The 17,192-nt window shown below is 49.9% G+C and overlaps 2 protein-coding genes across 6 annotated transcripts in view; one reads left to right on the top strand and one right to left on the bottom strand.

The window, feature by feature from the left end:
- dennd1a (DENN/MADD domain containing 1A) overlaps positions 1-1,534 on the top strand; it is a 158,624-nt gene extending 157,090 nt beyond the window's left edge. For 4 of the 5 annotated variants that reach the window (XM_042302630.1, XM_042302628.1, XM_024381591.2 and 1 more), the window contains one exon: positions 135-1,533. In XM_042302630.1, coding sequence (XP_042158564.1) covers positions 135-1,244 — 1,110 coding nt within the window. In that variant the 3' untranslated portion in view covers positions 1,245-1,533. Of the gene's footprint in view, positions 1-134 lie in introns of all 5 variants that reach the window. The other variant, XM_042302629.1, reaches the window with a different exon arrangement.
- Positions 1,535-13,108: 11,574 nt separating this feature from the next.
- Positions 13,109-17,192, bottom strand: part of crb2a (crumbs cell polarity complex component 2a) — a 34,972-nt gene continuing 30,888 nt past the window's right edge. The window contains exons 9-13 of the mRNA XM_024381593.2: positions 16,645-16,810; positions 15,540-16,410; positions 15,099-15,212; positions 13,992-14,118; positions 13,109-13,697 (exon numbers count right to left, since the gene is read on the bottom strand). Of these exons, the coding sequence (XP_024237361.2) occupies positions 13,476-13,697; positions 13,992-14,118; positions 15,099-15,212; positions 15,540-16,410; positions 16,645-16,810 (1,500 nt within the window). The 3' untranslated portion in view covers positions 13,109-13,475. The remainder of the gene's footprint in view (positions 13,698-13,991; positions 14,119-15,098; positions 15,213-15,539; positions 16,411-16,644; positions 16,811-17,192) is intronic.

Raw genomic sequence — 17,192 nt, 5'->3', positions numbered from 1 at the left:
CAAAAACTGCCCACGAGCCGGTTAAAAAACTTGTTAGACTTCTGTGGTCCATTATCTATACTCATGTTACATTATATAGCATTTGATAGTACAGGTTATCAGCTGTTTTATTCTCTTGTTTCTTTCCTCTGTAGCGGATGGACCTGAGTGGCACCCTTCCAGGCCTCAAGCACTCCAACCCCTACAACAAGATGTGGAGCATGCATGGGCAGGATGATATGGCCATGTCCGGCCGGGTGTCTCCGAATTGGGACCGACCCCTGTCCGTGCCCCCCCCTGACCTGGAAGAGCTGCGGCCCCCTAGCCGAGAGAGCTTCGGTCCCGGGGTCCTCGAGCGGCCGGATCTCTTCACCACCCCCAGCCAAGGGGAGTGCATCACCATCCCCCGCCCCCAGGGGAGGAAAACCCCAGAGCCAGGTAAGGTCTTGGGTCCGCCACCAGTGCCCCAGCCCCGGATCAAGCCGGGGGTAGTGGGGGATGGTGGGACCACTACAGCAGGGGGGCAGGAGTTCCGGCAGGCCCTTGGGATGGGGGGTGACCTGATGCTGCAGCCCACCAAGATGGACTTCAATGACGCGGAGGATGTGGACCTGCTCAGCCTCCTGGACCCCCTGAACAACCCGGCCCAGACCACCACCACCCCAGCCTTGGCAGGGGAAGGAGCAGACTCACGGTCCTGTGCCGAACCTCCAACCTCCAGGCCTGTTCTCCCGCCACGTCCCTACCCTCAGAGCCTGCCCCCCTTCCACCAACACATGCCCCTGAACCCCTTCACCCCGCCCCTCGGCTACTCCACCCACAGACACTACTCGCCCACCGTAGCGGGGAATCCCTTCGGCGGCCGTGCCTACGGGCCTCCCGCCTCCACCTATTTCCACGCCTCCCCCCATGGTCACCCTCCTCACCCTCTTTCTACAATGCTGGGGCTCTACAGACTGTCCTCCCCCGTGGGGTCTACCCTCCCTCCTGGTATGGGATCCATGCGGTCTGCCTTCCCCAATCATGGCGGTCCTCCCCCCACCTCCTCAGGCAGCCACCATGCTCTCTCTAACCTGTTGGACTCCCCCTCGGTCCCCACCCCTAGCCTCGCCACTAGGGTACTGCCAAAGCCTCCCAACACTGCAGAGGACTCCAACGAGACTCAGGATCCCTTTGGGGACCTACTGGCCATGGCTAAGCCGGCCGCTGCACCACCTAAAAAGAAGGTGGAGGGCCTTCGGGGGAAGTGGGAGACTTTTGACTAACCCCCCTTTCCTTACTTTCCACGTGTGGGCGTTGTCTTATTCACCTCTTCCCTGCACCAGCTTATGCTGCTGACCAATGAGTAACAGAGTCTGTGTGTCAGGCGACCAATCAAGAGGCTGGGTTCCAAGCTGTCCCCTCTCCCCCGTCTCCCCCTCTGCTAAATGTCGGGGTTCACACCTCACTCTTTCTCTCTCTCCCTCTCTCTCCCCCTCCTCTTTCCGTCTCTCTCTGTCTCTATGTTTCTCTGTCTCTGTTTCTCTCTCTCTCCATCTCTCTTTATGTCTCTGTTTCTCTCCCTCTCTCCCTCTCTCTCCCCCTCCTCTCTCCGTCTCTCTCTATGTCTCTCTCTCCCTCTCTCTCTGTTTCTCTCTCTCTCTATCCGTCTCTCTCTGTCTCTCTCTCTCTCCCCCTCTCTTCCTCTCTCTCTATCTCTGTTTCTCGTTCTCTCTCTGTCTCTCCCTCTCTCTCTGTCTCCCTCTCTTTCTCTGTCTCTCTCTCTCCCCCTCCTCTCTCCCTCTCTCTGTCTCTGTTTCTCTCTCTCTCTCTCCGTCTCTCTCTGTCTCTCCCTCTCTCTATGTCTCCCTCTCTCTCTGTCTCTCTCTCCCCCTCTCTCCCTCTCTTTCTGTTTCTATGTTTCTCTCTCTCTCTCCCCCCCTCCTCTCTCTCTCCTCTCTCTATGTCTCTCTCTCCCCTCTCTCTCCTCCCTCCTCTCTCTCGTCCTTCAGTCTGGAATGGGACTCTCAACCCGGCCTTGCTTCTTTCAGTACGCTGTATATGCCAACCATGCACAGCCCATGCTAGCACGCTCTTGCACAGTATCCCTTGGTGTTAGCTGTGTGTGTTCAATGCCTTCACTTAGACGTTAGCTTAGCTCAAACTGGAAGGCGTGTGGCCTCTAAAACACATCTTGACTCTATCCTGGGACCCGGCACCAAAAGGCCATCATGTCGCAGAAACTGTCGGAGCCGTGTCTGTTGCTACGATGGTAATGCTAATCATTAGAGTAGCTAGTAGTTTGTGGATTTCCCAGCTTAGCGGTGTTCTAGTCCGATCTGTGGCACATCACTAACATGCAGTCCGTCCACCCTCAATGTGTTCAGCGGCGTCATGTTTGTAGAGGAAACTCTCGAATGATACATGATTTTGTTTGCCTGGACTAACTAATGGACCGTTGTCATTGACTGAATCAAATCCACCAGAACATTTTGACTGAACGGGGTTGGTTGTGGACCTTGGTTTACGTTATGCCGGTTACAGCAGTCTTTCAGGTGAAACTTTTGCTAATTCATTTGTCAAACTTTAAGATGCCATGATTGTAAATTCCTATGTAGTAGGAGAGGACTATAGAACAACCATGTTGCACCAATCATGTTTGCTATTTAAACTCATCCCATGTATTCCCTAACCCTTTGTTGATTTTGGCCTTATTCTAAGTGTTATCATGTTTTCTGTGTCTGAGGACAGTGATCATCTACTACTGAGTCACTGGCTGCTTGCTCAGTGTGCTGCTACTATGTGTGCAAGAGTGTAAAGTATGTACTGACAAAATGGCTACCGTTGTCAGTTGCGATTGCAACGGATTGCCAGTGCGCTTCCGTTTGGATCCGAAATGACTCAAATCAGGACCTAGACCAAGAACTAAGACGACACTAGTCTGTGACACTATAGGACGTTTGTCCCGACAACTGCTACAAATAAACCCCCACCGCCTTGTGGGTAATCACATTCATGGAGTCATTGGGGCTAACATTTGGGAGAACTCCTACATGCTAATGCTAAAGGCTAACAGTGTGGTGGAAGATACAGTAAGGCTGTGGAGCAAAATCATGTCAAATGATGTCTGTGGAAAATTTAATTGGAACACATCTTGGTCCTTGCTTTGTATGTAGAGGGAACAAAATAGAATGTACAGTGTATGATTGATTAAAGAGATATCAAGTACTGTGTCGGCTAATACTAGAAACATTAAGTCAGGTTTCATCTTTTGGAACTCCTCCTCAGAGGTAGTGCTTTTCTCCTCTCTGGTCACAACAGCTTATGGAGAACGGGACTAATGAGTTCACAAGAGCTCCAGTGACATTTAAGTCTTCCTTAGTCCATCCTGAAATGGTTTGCAAAATATTTCCCCCACTTTTAGAAGATGATTCACAAATACTACAATATGCATTTATAATATGGACCTTTTTAATTGATTTTGTCAAAAAGGTTTGCAAAATAAAGCCAAAATACAGACTTTTCTCTGAAGCACGGTGTTAGTGACGTTGATTAGCTAGTCATACATTACTCAAGTTAGCGATAATTAATTCACAAGTGATTAGTGATTAGCTGTCAATATTTAACTGGCTATATCTAGACATCCCTAAGTATTCATTGTGTTTATAAGAAACCTTGGTTTTACCAGAGCCTACATTCATTAGTACTGCACTCACCCCTAGTATTCATTGAATAATAATAATACATGGGATTTATATATCGCTTTTCAAGGAACCCTATGGTTTGTATGCACCTTTCTTAGGGGCTGTGGTAACTTTTGATCGACTATACATTTGAAGTGTGGTTTAAGAATCTGAGCAATGCAAATTAAATCTCACTCTGACACTTGGTCGAGACAGCAGCACAGTATTTATTGAATGAGTGAACATTCAGTGACAACAGTCTTTGCCTTACCGTCAAGGATACTCCATTATGTTTTAATCCATATCTACGTTGGGCAAAAGTCCTTGCTGTGTCTATTTATTGCTGATGTAGATGGTGTCCATACCTCCACATCACCTCCCCCTCCACATCCCCTGTCCACATCCCCTTCCACATCCCCTGTCCACATCCCCTTCCACATCCCCCGTATCTTCCCTCCACATCCCATGTATCTCCCCTCTACATCCCCTGTATCTTCCCTCCACATCCCCTGTATCTTCCCTCCACATCCCCTGTATCTTCCCTCCACATCCCCTTATCTCCCCACATCCACATCCCCTGTATCTCCCCTCCACATCCCTGTCCACATCCCCTTCCACATCCCCCGTATCTTCTCTCCACATCCCCCGTGTTTCCCCTCCACATCCCCTGTATCTTCCCTCCACATCCCCTGTATCTCCCTCCACATCCCCCTTATCTTCCCTCCACATCCCCTGTATCTTCCCTCCACATCCCCTGTATCTCCCCTCCACATCCCCCTTATCTTCCCTCCACATCCCCTTATCTTCCCTCCACATCCCCTGTATCTTCCCTCCACATCCCTTATCTTCCCTCCACATCCCCTGTATCTCCTTCCACATCCCCTCCATATCCCTCCCTCCATATCCCCTCCATATCCTCCCCTCCATATCCCCTCCACATCCCTCCATATCCCTCCACATCCCCTGTCCACATCCCCCGTATCTTCCCTCCACATCCCCTGTATCTTCCCTCCACATCCCCTGTATCTTCCCTCCACATCATCCCTTATCTTCCCTCCACATCCTCTGTATCTTCCCTCCACATCCCCTGTATCTCCCCTCCACATCCCCTGTCCATCTCCCTCCACATCCCCTTCCACATCCCCCGTCAGATCCCCTTCCACATCCCCCGTATCTTCCCTCCACATCCCCTGTATCTTCCCTCCACATCCCCTTATCTTCCCTCCACATCCCCTGTATCTCCCCTCCACATCCCCTTATCTTCCCTCCACATCCCCTGTATCTCCCTTCCACATTCCCTCCATATCCCTCCCTCCATATCCTTCCACATCCCCTGTATCTCCCCTCTATATCCCCTCCCCTCCACATCCCCTCCATATCCCTCCACCTTCCCTCCCTCCACATCCCTCCACCTCCCTCCACATCCCCTCCATATCCCCTCCATCCCTCCACATCCCCTGTATCTCCCCTCTATATCCCCTCCCCTCCATATCCCCTCCCTCCATATCCCTTCCACATCCCTCCCCTCTATATCCCTCTATATCCCCTCTATATCCCCTCCACATCCCCTCCATATCCCCTCCACCTTCCTTCCCTCTACATCCCCTCCACATCCCCTCCATATCCCCTCCACATCCCTCCACATCCCCTCCATCCCCTCCATCCCCTCCACATCCCCTCCATATCCCCTCCACATCCCCTCCACATCCCCTCCATATCCCTCCACCTTCCCTTCCCTCTACATCCCCTCCACATCCCCTCCATATCCCCTCCACATCCCCTCCACATCCCCTCCACATCCCCTCCACATCCCTCCATATCCCTCCACATCCCCTCCATATCCCCTCCACATCCCTCCATATCCCCTCCATATCCCCTCCACCTCCCCTCCATATCCCCTCCACATCCCCTCCATATTCATCCCCTCCATATCCCTCCACATCCCCTCCACATCCCCCACCTCCCTCCATATCCCCTCCATATCCCCTCCACATCCCCTCCCTCCACATCCCCTCCATATCCCCATCCATCCCCTCCATATCCTCTCCATATCCTCTCACATCCCCTCCACATCCCTCCATATCCTCCACATCCCCTCCACCTCCTCCTCCCTCCATCCCCTCCATATCCCCTCCACATCCCTCCATATCCCTCCACATCCCCTCCATATCCCCTCCACCTTCCCTTCCCTCCACATCCCCTCCACATCCCTCCATATCCCCTCCACCTCCCCTCCATCCCCTCCCATCCCCTCCATATCCCCTCCATCCCCTCCATATCCCCCCCACATCCCTCCATATCCCCTCCACATCCCCTCCATATCCCTCCACATCCCCTCCATATCCCTCCATATCCCCTCCATCCCCTCCATCCCCTCCACATCCCTCCATATCCCCTCCATATCCCTCCACCCTCCATATCCCCTCCACATCCCCTCCACATATCCCTCCATCCCCTCCATATCCCCTCCATATCCCTCCATATCCTCCATCCCCTCCACATCCCCTCCATATCCCTCCATATCCCTCCATCCCTCCATATCCCCTCCATATCCCCTCCATATCCCCTCCATATCCCCATCCCTCCATATCCCCTCCACATCCCTCCATATCCCTCCATATCCCCTCCATATCCCCTCCATATCCCCTCCATATCCCCTCCATATCCCCTCCATATCCTCCATCCCCTCCATATCCCTCCATATCCCCTCCATATCCCTCCATCCCCTCCATATCCCCTCCACATCCCCTCCATATCCCCTCCACATCCCCTCCATATCCCCTCCATATCCCCTCCATATCCCTCCACATCCCTCCTCCATCCCCCACATCCCCTCCATATCCCCTCCATATCCCCTCCATATCCCCTCCATATCCCTCCACATCCCCTCCATATCCCTCCATATCCCCTCCATTCCCTCCATCCCCTCCATATCCCTCCACATCCCTCCATATCCCTCCATCCCTCCATCCCCTCCATATCCCCACATCTCCATATCCCCTCCACATCCCCTCCATATCCCTCCACATCCCTCCACCTTCCCTCCATATTCCCTCACATCCCCTCCATATCCCCATATCCCTCTCCACATCCCCTCCATATCCCCTCCATATCCCCTCCACTCCCTCCATATCCTCCATATCCCTCCATCCCCTCCATATCCCTCCATATCCTCCATATCCTCCATATCCCTCCATCCATCCCTCCATCCTCCCATCCATCCCATCCCTCCATATCCCTCCATATCCCCTCATATCCCTCCATATCCCTCCATATCCCCACATCCCCTCCATATCCCTCCATATCCCCTCCATATCCCTCCATATCCCTCCATATCCCTCCCACATCCCTCCATATCCTTTCCATCCATATCCCTCCTCCATATCCCCTCCACATCCTCCATATCCCTCCATCCCCTCCATATCCCCTCCATATCCCCTCCATATCCCCTCCATATCCCTCCATATCCCTCCACATCCCCCCATATCCCCCATCCCCTCCATATCCCCTCCATATCCCCTCCATATCCCTCCCTCCACATCCCCTCCATATCCTCCACATCCCCTCCACATCCCCTCCATATCCCCTCCATCCCCTCCATATCCCCTCATCCCCTCCATATCCCCTCCATATCCCCTCCATATCCCCTCCACATCCCCTCCATATCCCTCCATATCCCCTCCATATCCCCTCCATATCCCCATATCCTCCATATCCCCTCCATCCCTCCTCCATATCCTCCATATCCCCTCCATCCCTCCATATCCCCTCCATATCCCCTCCATATCCCTCCATATCCTCCACATCCCTCCATATCCTCCATATCCCCTCCATATCCCCTCCATATCCCCTCCACATCCCTCCATATCCCTCCATATCATCCCCTCCATATCCTCCATATCCCTCCATATCCCCTCCATATCCCCTCCATATCCCTCCATATCCTCCATATCCCCTCCATATCCCCTCCATATCCCCTCCATATCCCCTCCATATCCCTCCATATCCCCTCCATATCCCCTCCATATCCTCCATATCCCCTCCATATCCCCTCCATATCCCCTCCATATCCCTCCCTCCATATCCTCCATATCCCTCCATATCCCCTCCATTCCCTCCATATCCCCTCCATATCCCTCCATATCCCCTCCATATCCCTCCATATCCCTCCATATCCTCCATATCCCTCCACATCCCTCCATATCCCCTCCATCCCTCCATATCCCCACCATCCCTCCATATCCCTCCATATCCCCTCCATATCCCCTCCATCCCTCCATATCCCCTCCATATCCTCCATATCCTCCATATCCTCCACATCCCTCCATATCCCTCCATATCCCTCCACCCTCCCTCCATATCCCCTCCATATCCCCTCCACATCCCCTCCATATCCCCTCCATCCCTCCACCCCCTCCATATCCTCCTCCATATCCTCCACATCCCCTCCATATCCTCCATATCCCTCCCTCCTCCATCCCTCCATCCCCTCCATATCCCCTCCACCCCCTCCATATCCTCCACATCCCCTCCATATCCCTCCCACATCCCCTCCATCCATCCCCTCCCCCTCCACATCCCCTCCACCTCCCTCCATCCCCCATATCCCCTCCATATCCCTCCATATCCCCTCCATATCCCCTCCACATCCACCATATCCCCCATCCCTCCCCCTCCATATCCCCTCCATATCCCTCCATATCCCCATCCATATCCCTCCATCCCCCTCCATATCCCTCCATATCCCCTCCATCCCCCATCCCCTCCATATCCCCTCCATATCCCCTCCATATCCCCTCCTCCCCTCCATCCCTCCATATCCTCCTCCATATCCCCTCCATATCCTCCATATCCCTCCATATCCCCTCCCCCTCCATCCCCTCCATATCCCCTCCACCTTCCCTCCATATCCCCTCATATCCTCCATATCCTCCATATCCCCTCCATATCCCCTCCACGTCCCTCCATATCCCTCCATATCCCCTCCACCTTCCCTCCATCCCTCCATATCCCCTCCATATCCCCTCCATATCCCCTCCATATCCCCTCCACATCCCCCTCCATATCCCTCCATATCCCTCCATATCCCCTCCATATCCCCTCCACCTTCCCTCCATCCCTCCATATCCCTCCACATCCCCTCCATATCCCTCCACCTTCCTCCATATCCCTCCATATCCCCTCCACATCCCCTCCATATCCCTCCATATCCCCTCCATATCCCTCCATATCCCCTCCATCCCCTCCATATCCCTCCATATCCTCCATATCCCTCCATATCCCTCCACATCCCTCCATATCCCCTCCATATCCCCTCCATATCCCTCCATCCCTCCATATCCCCTCCATATCCCTCCATATCCCCTCCATATCCCCTCCATATCCCCTCCATATCCTCCATATCCTCCATATCCCCACCACATCCCTCCATATCCTCCATATCCCCTCCATCCCTCCACATCCCCTCCATATCCCCTCCATATCCCTCCATATCCCCTCCATATCCTCCACATCCCTCCATATCCCTCCATATCCCCTCCATCCCCTCCATATCCCTCCATATCCCCTCCATATCCCTCCATATCCCTCCATATCCTCCATATCCCTCCATATCCCCTCCACATCCCCTCCATATCCCTCCATATCCCCTCCATATCCCTCCATATCCCTCCATATCCCCTCCATATCCCCATCCATATCCCCTCCATATCCCTCCATATCCCTCCATATCCCCTCCATATCCCCTCCATATCCCTCCATATCCCCTCCATATCCCTCCATCCCCTCCATATCCCTCCATATCCCCTCCATATCCCTCCATATCCCTCCCATATCCCCTCCATATCCTCCTCCTCCACATCCCCTCCCCTCATATCCCTCCATATCCCTCTCCATATCCCTCCATATCCCTCCATATCCCCTCCATATCCCTCCATATCCCCTCCATATCCTCCATATCCCTCCATATCCCCTCCATCCCCTCCATATCCCTCCATATCCCCTCCATATCCCCTCCATATCCCCTCCATATCCCCTCCATATCCCCTCCATATCCCCTCCATATCCCCTCCATATCCCCTCCATATCCCCTCCATATCCCCTCCCATTCCCCTCCCATCCCCTCCATATCCTCCATCCCCTCCATATCCCCTCCATATCCCCTCCATATCCCCTCCATATCCTCCCCTCCATATCCCTCCATATCCCCTCCATATCCCCTCCATCCCCCTTCCTCCATATCCCTCCATATCCCTCCATATCCCTCCATATCCCCTCCATATCCCCTCCATCCCCTCCATATCCCCTCCACATCCCCTCCATATCCCCTCCATATCCCCTCCACATCCCCTCCACCTCCTTTTTAGTTTTTTTCTGTTTGTTTTTCTCGTTTGTATATCTCTCACGATTATAAAGAACACAGTCACTCAATCACTGCCTGGCTTCTTTTTATTCCCTTCTTTAGCTGGTAGTTGTACTGATTCTCTTATTTTCTAGCCATGTTTCTGTCTGTCACTCTCATTAGATCTGCAGTGTATTGACCACCCTATTCCCTGAAGTCAAAGACAGGAACTATTGCGTCTTCTGAAGACCCTTAGTAGTGTTTTTTTGGACCTTGTGTGTTAATAAATTGGGTTCGAAGAAAGATCATTTACTTTCTCAGGATGTTTGTTTACAGTGTTTTTGGGGGGGCAGATTCTTTTAGCATGTTGACCATTTATATTCAGATCTTATGAGCTGCAACACACAGATATAAAGGTAAGGTATTTCCCTCACAAATCAGAACCAGCTGTTGTTCCTCAAAGCTGGGCTCAGCTGCACTAGGCTAATGCTAACTAACTCCAAAAGCTCCTATAAATTGAAGGGACACTCGAGCAACTAGAGGTACAGTATCCATCGCCTTATAATTGAAAGGTGCTGACTCAGTTTTCTCAGTGTTTTTATTATAAGAATCTCCCGACATTTTTTTTTAACACATATTTACAGTTCAATAACAACAAGGTTGTGTTTGTGTAGAATCCTCTATACAGTGCGGTTGTTATTGCATATTTTTGAACTCTTGCTTTCTATGCAAAACCTTGTATGAACAGTATCAACATAAGAAATGTCCAGCGTCACTGAAAATAGAATGTGAAAACAGTGCAAACTAATGCAGATATCGAACAACCCAGCAAAGAACTACTGTCAAATCATTTCTGACATAATTTACAACAATAAGAGACAAAAGTTTAGATTTTCCTCAGTATATAAAAGAACTAGGATAAAAATACAGCAGTGTTTTCTCAGTATATAGTTCATATTTGTATGACATTACTTTTCGCTAAAGATTTGATGGAACCCATTCCTCTTATTCTTCAGTTGGGTCTTGCTGTGACTTGATGTTTGCATTAAGAAACAGTGAAGCGCTTCACCTTTAAGGAAACATTTTTTTGTACAATACAGTCAAAGTCCAAGTATAACAAGATGTTTGAGAATGTGACAAGAAGATAAAGGCATAGTGACATTTTGCCTTACTTTCGTTGTTTCCAGTCACATACTTACAGTACCTCAGCTTTTGGTGAGAGTGACCTCTTCAAATAAGGACAGGTGAATATACTCAGGCTTTAACACAGATATCTGCATCGTCAGTTTGTTTAAACGTCATAAAAAAATATTCTAAATCAGAAACGTCTATCCTGTTGTTTCATCACTAATCTAGCTGCTCAGAAACCCAATTGTGTTATCCTCCATTTGTAAACGGAAGTGAGCATGCCGCGTTAAATCTAACACAAAATGAGTGGAACAACATCCTTTGTGAATGTGCTTAATGTCAACTTAAAATCAAACACAAAATCAAACACGTTTGAACGACCAAAAATATACAAACTATAGCCTCTTCACACAAAAAGAAAATCAGTCATTCAAATTTCGGAAGGGGTAGGGATAGTGGAGTCCGACAGAGAGGGAGGTCTCACAAGGATGAATTAATTCTCCAAAATGCCAGTTCTAGAACTGTGTAACCTTGAGTGTGTAGTGGTGCCACAATTCCACATATTGTAACCATGGAGGATAAATTAGTCTTATGAGCATAGTTCCTGTGGTGGAAGAGACAGACATGTCTTCAACAGGCAGTACATTGTCGGGCAGATTTTTTTCTAGTGACTAAAGTGGCTTTGTAAAGAAAACCAACCCGTGGATTACAATTGCTTTTGGCTCATAGGCTGCTTAAACGGTGTAGAACCATTGAACTTTTAGTTGTAAAAGTTGTAAAATACTGAACCCCCCCTTTAAGATTGTTGCCCTACCTTTCACCAAGAATTGCAAGGCTCTAGTAAGGGTGTGGGTAGGTGGTGCCCCCTGTTTATGTATTTCTTAAAAAATAAAAGTCCATCCATCTTCCCAATGCTCACTCCTCGAGCATATGCCTCCTCTCCGTCTGTGGGAGACGAGCGGTTGTCCTTTGGTCCTTGGGCTCCCCCAGCCAGGATGCTCCAACTGTCAGTTCTCTACCAACCAACCCCACTGCCCACCCCCACTCCTCCAACTGTCAGTTCTCTACCAACCAACCCCCACTGCCCACCTCCACTCCTCCAACTGTCAGTTCTCTACCAACCAACCCCACTGCCCACCTCCACTCCTCCAACTGTCAGTTCTCTACCAACCAACCCCACTGCCCACCCCCACTCCTCCAACTGTCAGTTCTCTACCAACCAACCCCACTGCCCACCCCCACCCTCCAACTGTCAGTTCTCTACCAACTGTCCTCCAACTGTCTCTCTACCAACCAACCCCCACTGCCCACCTCCACTCCTCCAACTGTCAATTCTCTACCAACCAACCCCCACTGCCCACCTCCACTCCTCCAACTGTCAGTTCTCTACCAACCAACCCCCACTGCCCACCTCCACTCCTCCAACTGCCCTACCCAACCCCCACTGCCCACCTCCACTCCTCCAACTGTCAGTTCTCTACCAACCAACCCCACTGCCCACCCCCACTCCTCCAACTGTCAGTTCTCTACCAACCAACCCCACTGCCCACCCCCACTCCTCCAACTGTCAGTTCTATACCAACCAACCGCCACTGCCCACCTCCACTCCTCCAACTGTCAGTTCTCTACCAACCAACCCCACTGCCCACCTCCACTCCTCCAACTGTCAGTTCTCTACCAACCAACCCCACTGCCCACCTCCACTCCTCCAACTGTCAGTTCTGTATCAACCAACCCCACTGCCCACCTCCACTCCTCCAACTGTCAGTTCTCTACCAACCAACCCCCACTGCCCACCTCCACTCCTCCAACTGTCAGTTCTCTACCAACCAACCCCACTGCCCACCTCCACTCCTCCAACTGTCAGTTCTCTTCCAACCAACCCCACTGCCCACTCCCACTCCTCCAACTGTCAGTTCTCTTCCAACCAACCCCACTGCCCACCCCCACTCCTCCACCAACCAACCCCACTGCCCACCCCCACTCCTCCACCAACCAACCCCACTGCCCACCCCCACTCCTCCAACTGTCAGTTCTCTACCAACCCTCACTCCTTTAACCTCCATTCCCTCCCCAAGATCCTCAAAACCACTCACACATTAGATCAGTCCATCAAAACACAATTACACGGCACCACTGGGTCAGTAACATGTCCATCCTTCCAGCAGGGGGCAGCAGATCTTCTCTTCTCCCCCTGTATCTCCTTCCAGCCAGCTAGACTGACTATACAGAGTCTATTGTCTCAAGTGAGTCTCGCGCACCTGCCAGCAGTGCGGTGCTCTCAGATCTGCTTTTGCAGCTTTTTGTGTTACGCTGCATAGCAACATGTTCCGAGCACAGGTCTCAGATCAGCTTTTATGACTCGATCAGATGAGCCGCTCCTCTGGGGGAACCTTGAGCATGCTGTCCATCTCCAGACGCGCCCCGGCCACCTCCTGAGTGCTGGGGCTGTAGGCTCCCTCTGACTGGCGTTTCTTGCGGGCGGTGAGCACCATGAAGGTGATGCCAATGACAGCCAGCAGGACACAGAGGCACACCAGGGGGATGGCTATCACCAGCCACGGCACCCTCTCTTTCTGGGGCTGTTTCTGCAAGGCGGGAAAACAATCAAGGAACCAAGGGAGAAACGTCAGTGATAAGTAAATGACTATGGCTAATTCTAAAATGACTTAATGCAAAACATTTTTATTACACGTCATAATAATTTTAAAGAATAAACCATTATAAATACCATAAAACTTTTATAAATGTTATTAAGGCTCATGCATTGGTAAAGATTACATACTTATAAATGCTTACTAATCATTAAATAATTTATTATAGATGATGAATGCAAAATTACTTAGAGGAGAAGGAGAATGAAGAAGTCAAGAGTTTCTTACGCTTGTATCGCAGAACAGACCACTGTAGCCAGGCAGGCAAACACACCAGAACCTGTTGACTCGATCGATACACGATCCACCATTCTGACAGGGGTTCGACTCACACTCATCTATCTCCGTTTCACACCTGAGGAGAATAACACAGTAAGGATATTTAAAGTCTAGATCAGAGCAAGCGTCATGTGAGATATACAGTACCTGTCAAAAGTTTGGACACACCTACTCATTCAAGAGTTTTTCTTTATTTGTACTATTTTTTATTTTTTTATTTTAGAATAATAGTGAAGACATCAAAACTGAAATAACACATGGAATCACGTAGTAACCAAAAAAGTGTTAAACAAATCAAAATATATTTTATATCTGAGATTCTTCAAAGTAGCCACCCTTTGCCTTGATGACAGCTTTGCCCACTCTTGGCATTCTCTCAACTAGCTTCACCTGGAATAGTTTTACCACAGTCTTGAAGGAGTTCCCACATACGCTGAGCACTTGTTGGCTGCTTTTCCTTCACTCAAGCCTTCATTTCTCAGAACAAGAATAGACTGATGAGTTTCAGAAGAAAGCTCTTTGTTTCTGGCCATTTTGAACCTGTAATCGAACCTGTAATGCTGATGGCTCCAGATACTCAACTAGTCTACAGAAGGCCGGTTTTATTGCTTTTTTAATCCGAAGAACCGTTTTCAGCTGTGCTAACATAATTGCAAAAGGGTTTCTAATGACCTTTTAAAATGATAAACTTGGATTAGTTAACACAACGTGCCATTGGAACACAGGAGTGATGGTTGCTGATAATGGGCCTCTGTACGCCTACGTAGATATTCCATAAAAAATCTGCCATTTACAGCATTAACAATGTCTGCACTGTATTTTTTATCAGTTTGATGTTATTTGAATGGACAAAAATGTGCTTTTCATTCAAAAACAAGGACATTTCTAAGTGACCCCAAACTTTTGAACGGTAGTGTATATATTCTGGTATCCATCCCTATCATCCCAAGCAGTTTGGGGTGGTACCCTGGAATGCCTGATTTGTTAACAGCTGTATTATTTTGTGCATGTCAACCATTTTTGTCCCACACTATTGAAAGGAGTTTGGGAACTTACCTCTCCCCTGCAAAACCGGGCACACAGGTACAATTGGCCCCCCACATTCCGTCATGGCAGATCCCGTTTTCACACTGAACATCCTCTTCACATGTCAGTGGGGGATAAGTCCACCTGTTGGTGATGTACAGAATTACACCTTCACAATGGCGACTCAAAGCCTGTTTTATCTTCAAAACTATCCAATTTCCATAAATAGGTGTATAAATAAATATCAAAAGTATATAATTGTGCAACTTATATTTAGAATATCCCTTTGTCACTTTAATATATTAAATATATTTGATCTGATAGTTTGAGAAACTCCATATAAACCTTGTGTAAAACACATATGTGCTAGCTAGATACAAAATAATGTGAGAATCTGTTGTTCCACATGACAATGATCCCTGTCACTTACTGTGACACTAATTGGTTGGCGTTAACAGAAAGTCTACTCACTGGCAGAGTGGGCCGGTGTAGTCGTCTGTGCACTCGCAGGTGTAGCTGTTCACCCGGTCCATGCAGGAGCCCCCGTTCTCACAGCCATGTTCCTCACACTCATTCAGGTCCTCATCGCAAGAAACGCCCCCAAACCCCGGGTTGCACACGCACTCAAAACCTGCCAACTCATCCATGCAGGTGCCGTGGATGCAGGGCCCAGACGCACACTCGTCCGTGTCCACCTCGCAATTTTCTCCCTCCCAACCTGGCTTGCAAACACAGTCAAACTTGTTAAAGAGATCCTTGCACATGGCGCCGTTCTGACAGGGGTCCGAATGGCATACATCCGCACTCGTACAGCCCATACGAATCTCCTCGTCGCTCGTTCTGTGGAAGTGGGCAGGCTGTGGCGGGTGTAGGTCATCCACAAATGGTAGATAGACCCCGCTGACCCTTACGGCGCCCAGGCAGCCTGTGAAGCTCTCGGCGATAGCGACCTCCGCCCCTTCCTCGTTGAGGAAGTGCAGGGCACCTGCCTCCTCCGGGGTGCTGCTGGCGTCAGTGATGCCATCCACGGTGATGACCCAGTGTGACGCCTCGCTATCAGGGTCAGCCATGGAAATGCTCACCCGGTGCCATCCGCCGTCGGCCACGTGTCGCACACCGGAGAAGGTCAGCACCTCCACACTGTTGCCACCGTGGATCTCGACACGGATAGAGGAGTCCAGCAGTCCCACCAGTAGGAGCTCGGCCCCGTGGGAGGCACGGAGCAGCACAGCGTTCTCTGAGCGGGTACGGAGCTCCAGGTACACGTGGGTCAGAGACGAGCCCAAGGAACCCTCTGCACTGTACTGCACCGGGTTGTTCTCGAAGGTAGCGTTGGTCACACCTGAGGGTCAACAAGTGGGTAAGACTTCAGATGAAAACACCAACTTTTTGTTTTATTAAAGCTATCTAGTATGAATTTTGTGTGGGGATTTCTCTCATTCATGCAATGACAGCTATACACTAAAGTAAATTAAAATGGCAATGCTTTTGAAAGAAAGCAATGGTGAAGAAACACTAGTTTTGTAAGACTTGAGTGATTTTCTTCAAGCTGAGAATTAGTTTAATATTTCCTCACACTCATATCCATCAGTCAGGTCCACACAATGTCCACCATTGACACACGGGTCACTGACACACCACACGCGCGTCTCGCAGGTCTTCCCAGTGAAAGCCACAGGACAAGAACATGCAAAGCCATTCCACGTGATGGTGCAGTCTCCTCCGTTCTGGCATGGCTCCGACTTCAGACCAAAAGAACATTCGGTGAACATTTAAACAACATTTAGTCTATTTTAGTCCAGTCACAAGTCACTGAGTTGTCCTCATTCATTACTGACAATGTCCTTCTATTTCAAGATAATCTGAATTTTGATGCAGTTGACATGTCACATTTACATCCTACCCCTCATGTCTGTAGTACTTCCCTCTGTTGATAAAATCAAATTGTATTTGTCACATGCGCAGAATACAACAGGTGTAGACACCTTACCATGAAATGCTTACTTACAAGCCCTTAACCAATAGTTCAATAAATAATAGTAATGTGTCAGTTGTCTTATGGCCCGCTTCTGGTTAATACAATATTATTACACATTATTATAATAGGGGTCCTGGTATGAGTGT

The sequence above is a fragment of the Oncorhynchus tshawytscha genome, linkage group LG20 (genome assembly GCF_018296145.1).
Source record: "Oncorhynchus tshawytscha isolate Ot180627B linkage group LG20, Otsh_v2.0, whole genome shotgun sequence".
NCBI lineage: Eukaryota > Metazoa > Chordata > Actinopteri > Salmoniformes > Salmonidae > Oncorhynchus > Oncorhynchus tshawytscha.
The sequence above is the reverse complement of the archived record's forward strand: the minus strand, read 5'-3'. Positions and strand labels throughout refer to the sequence as shown.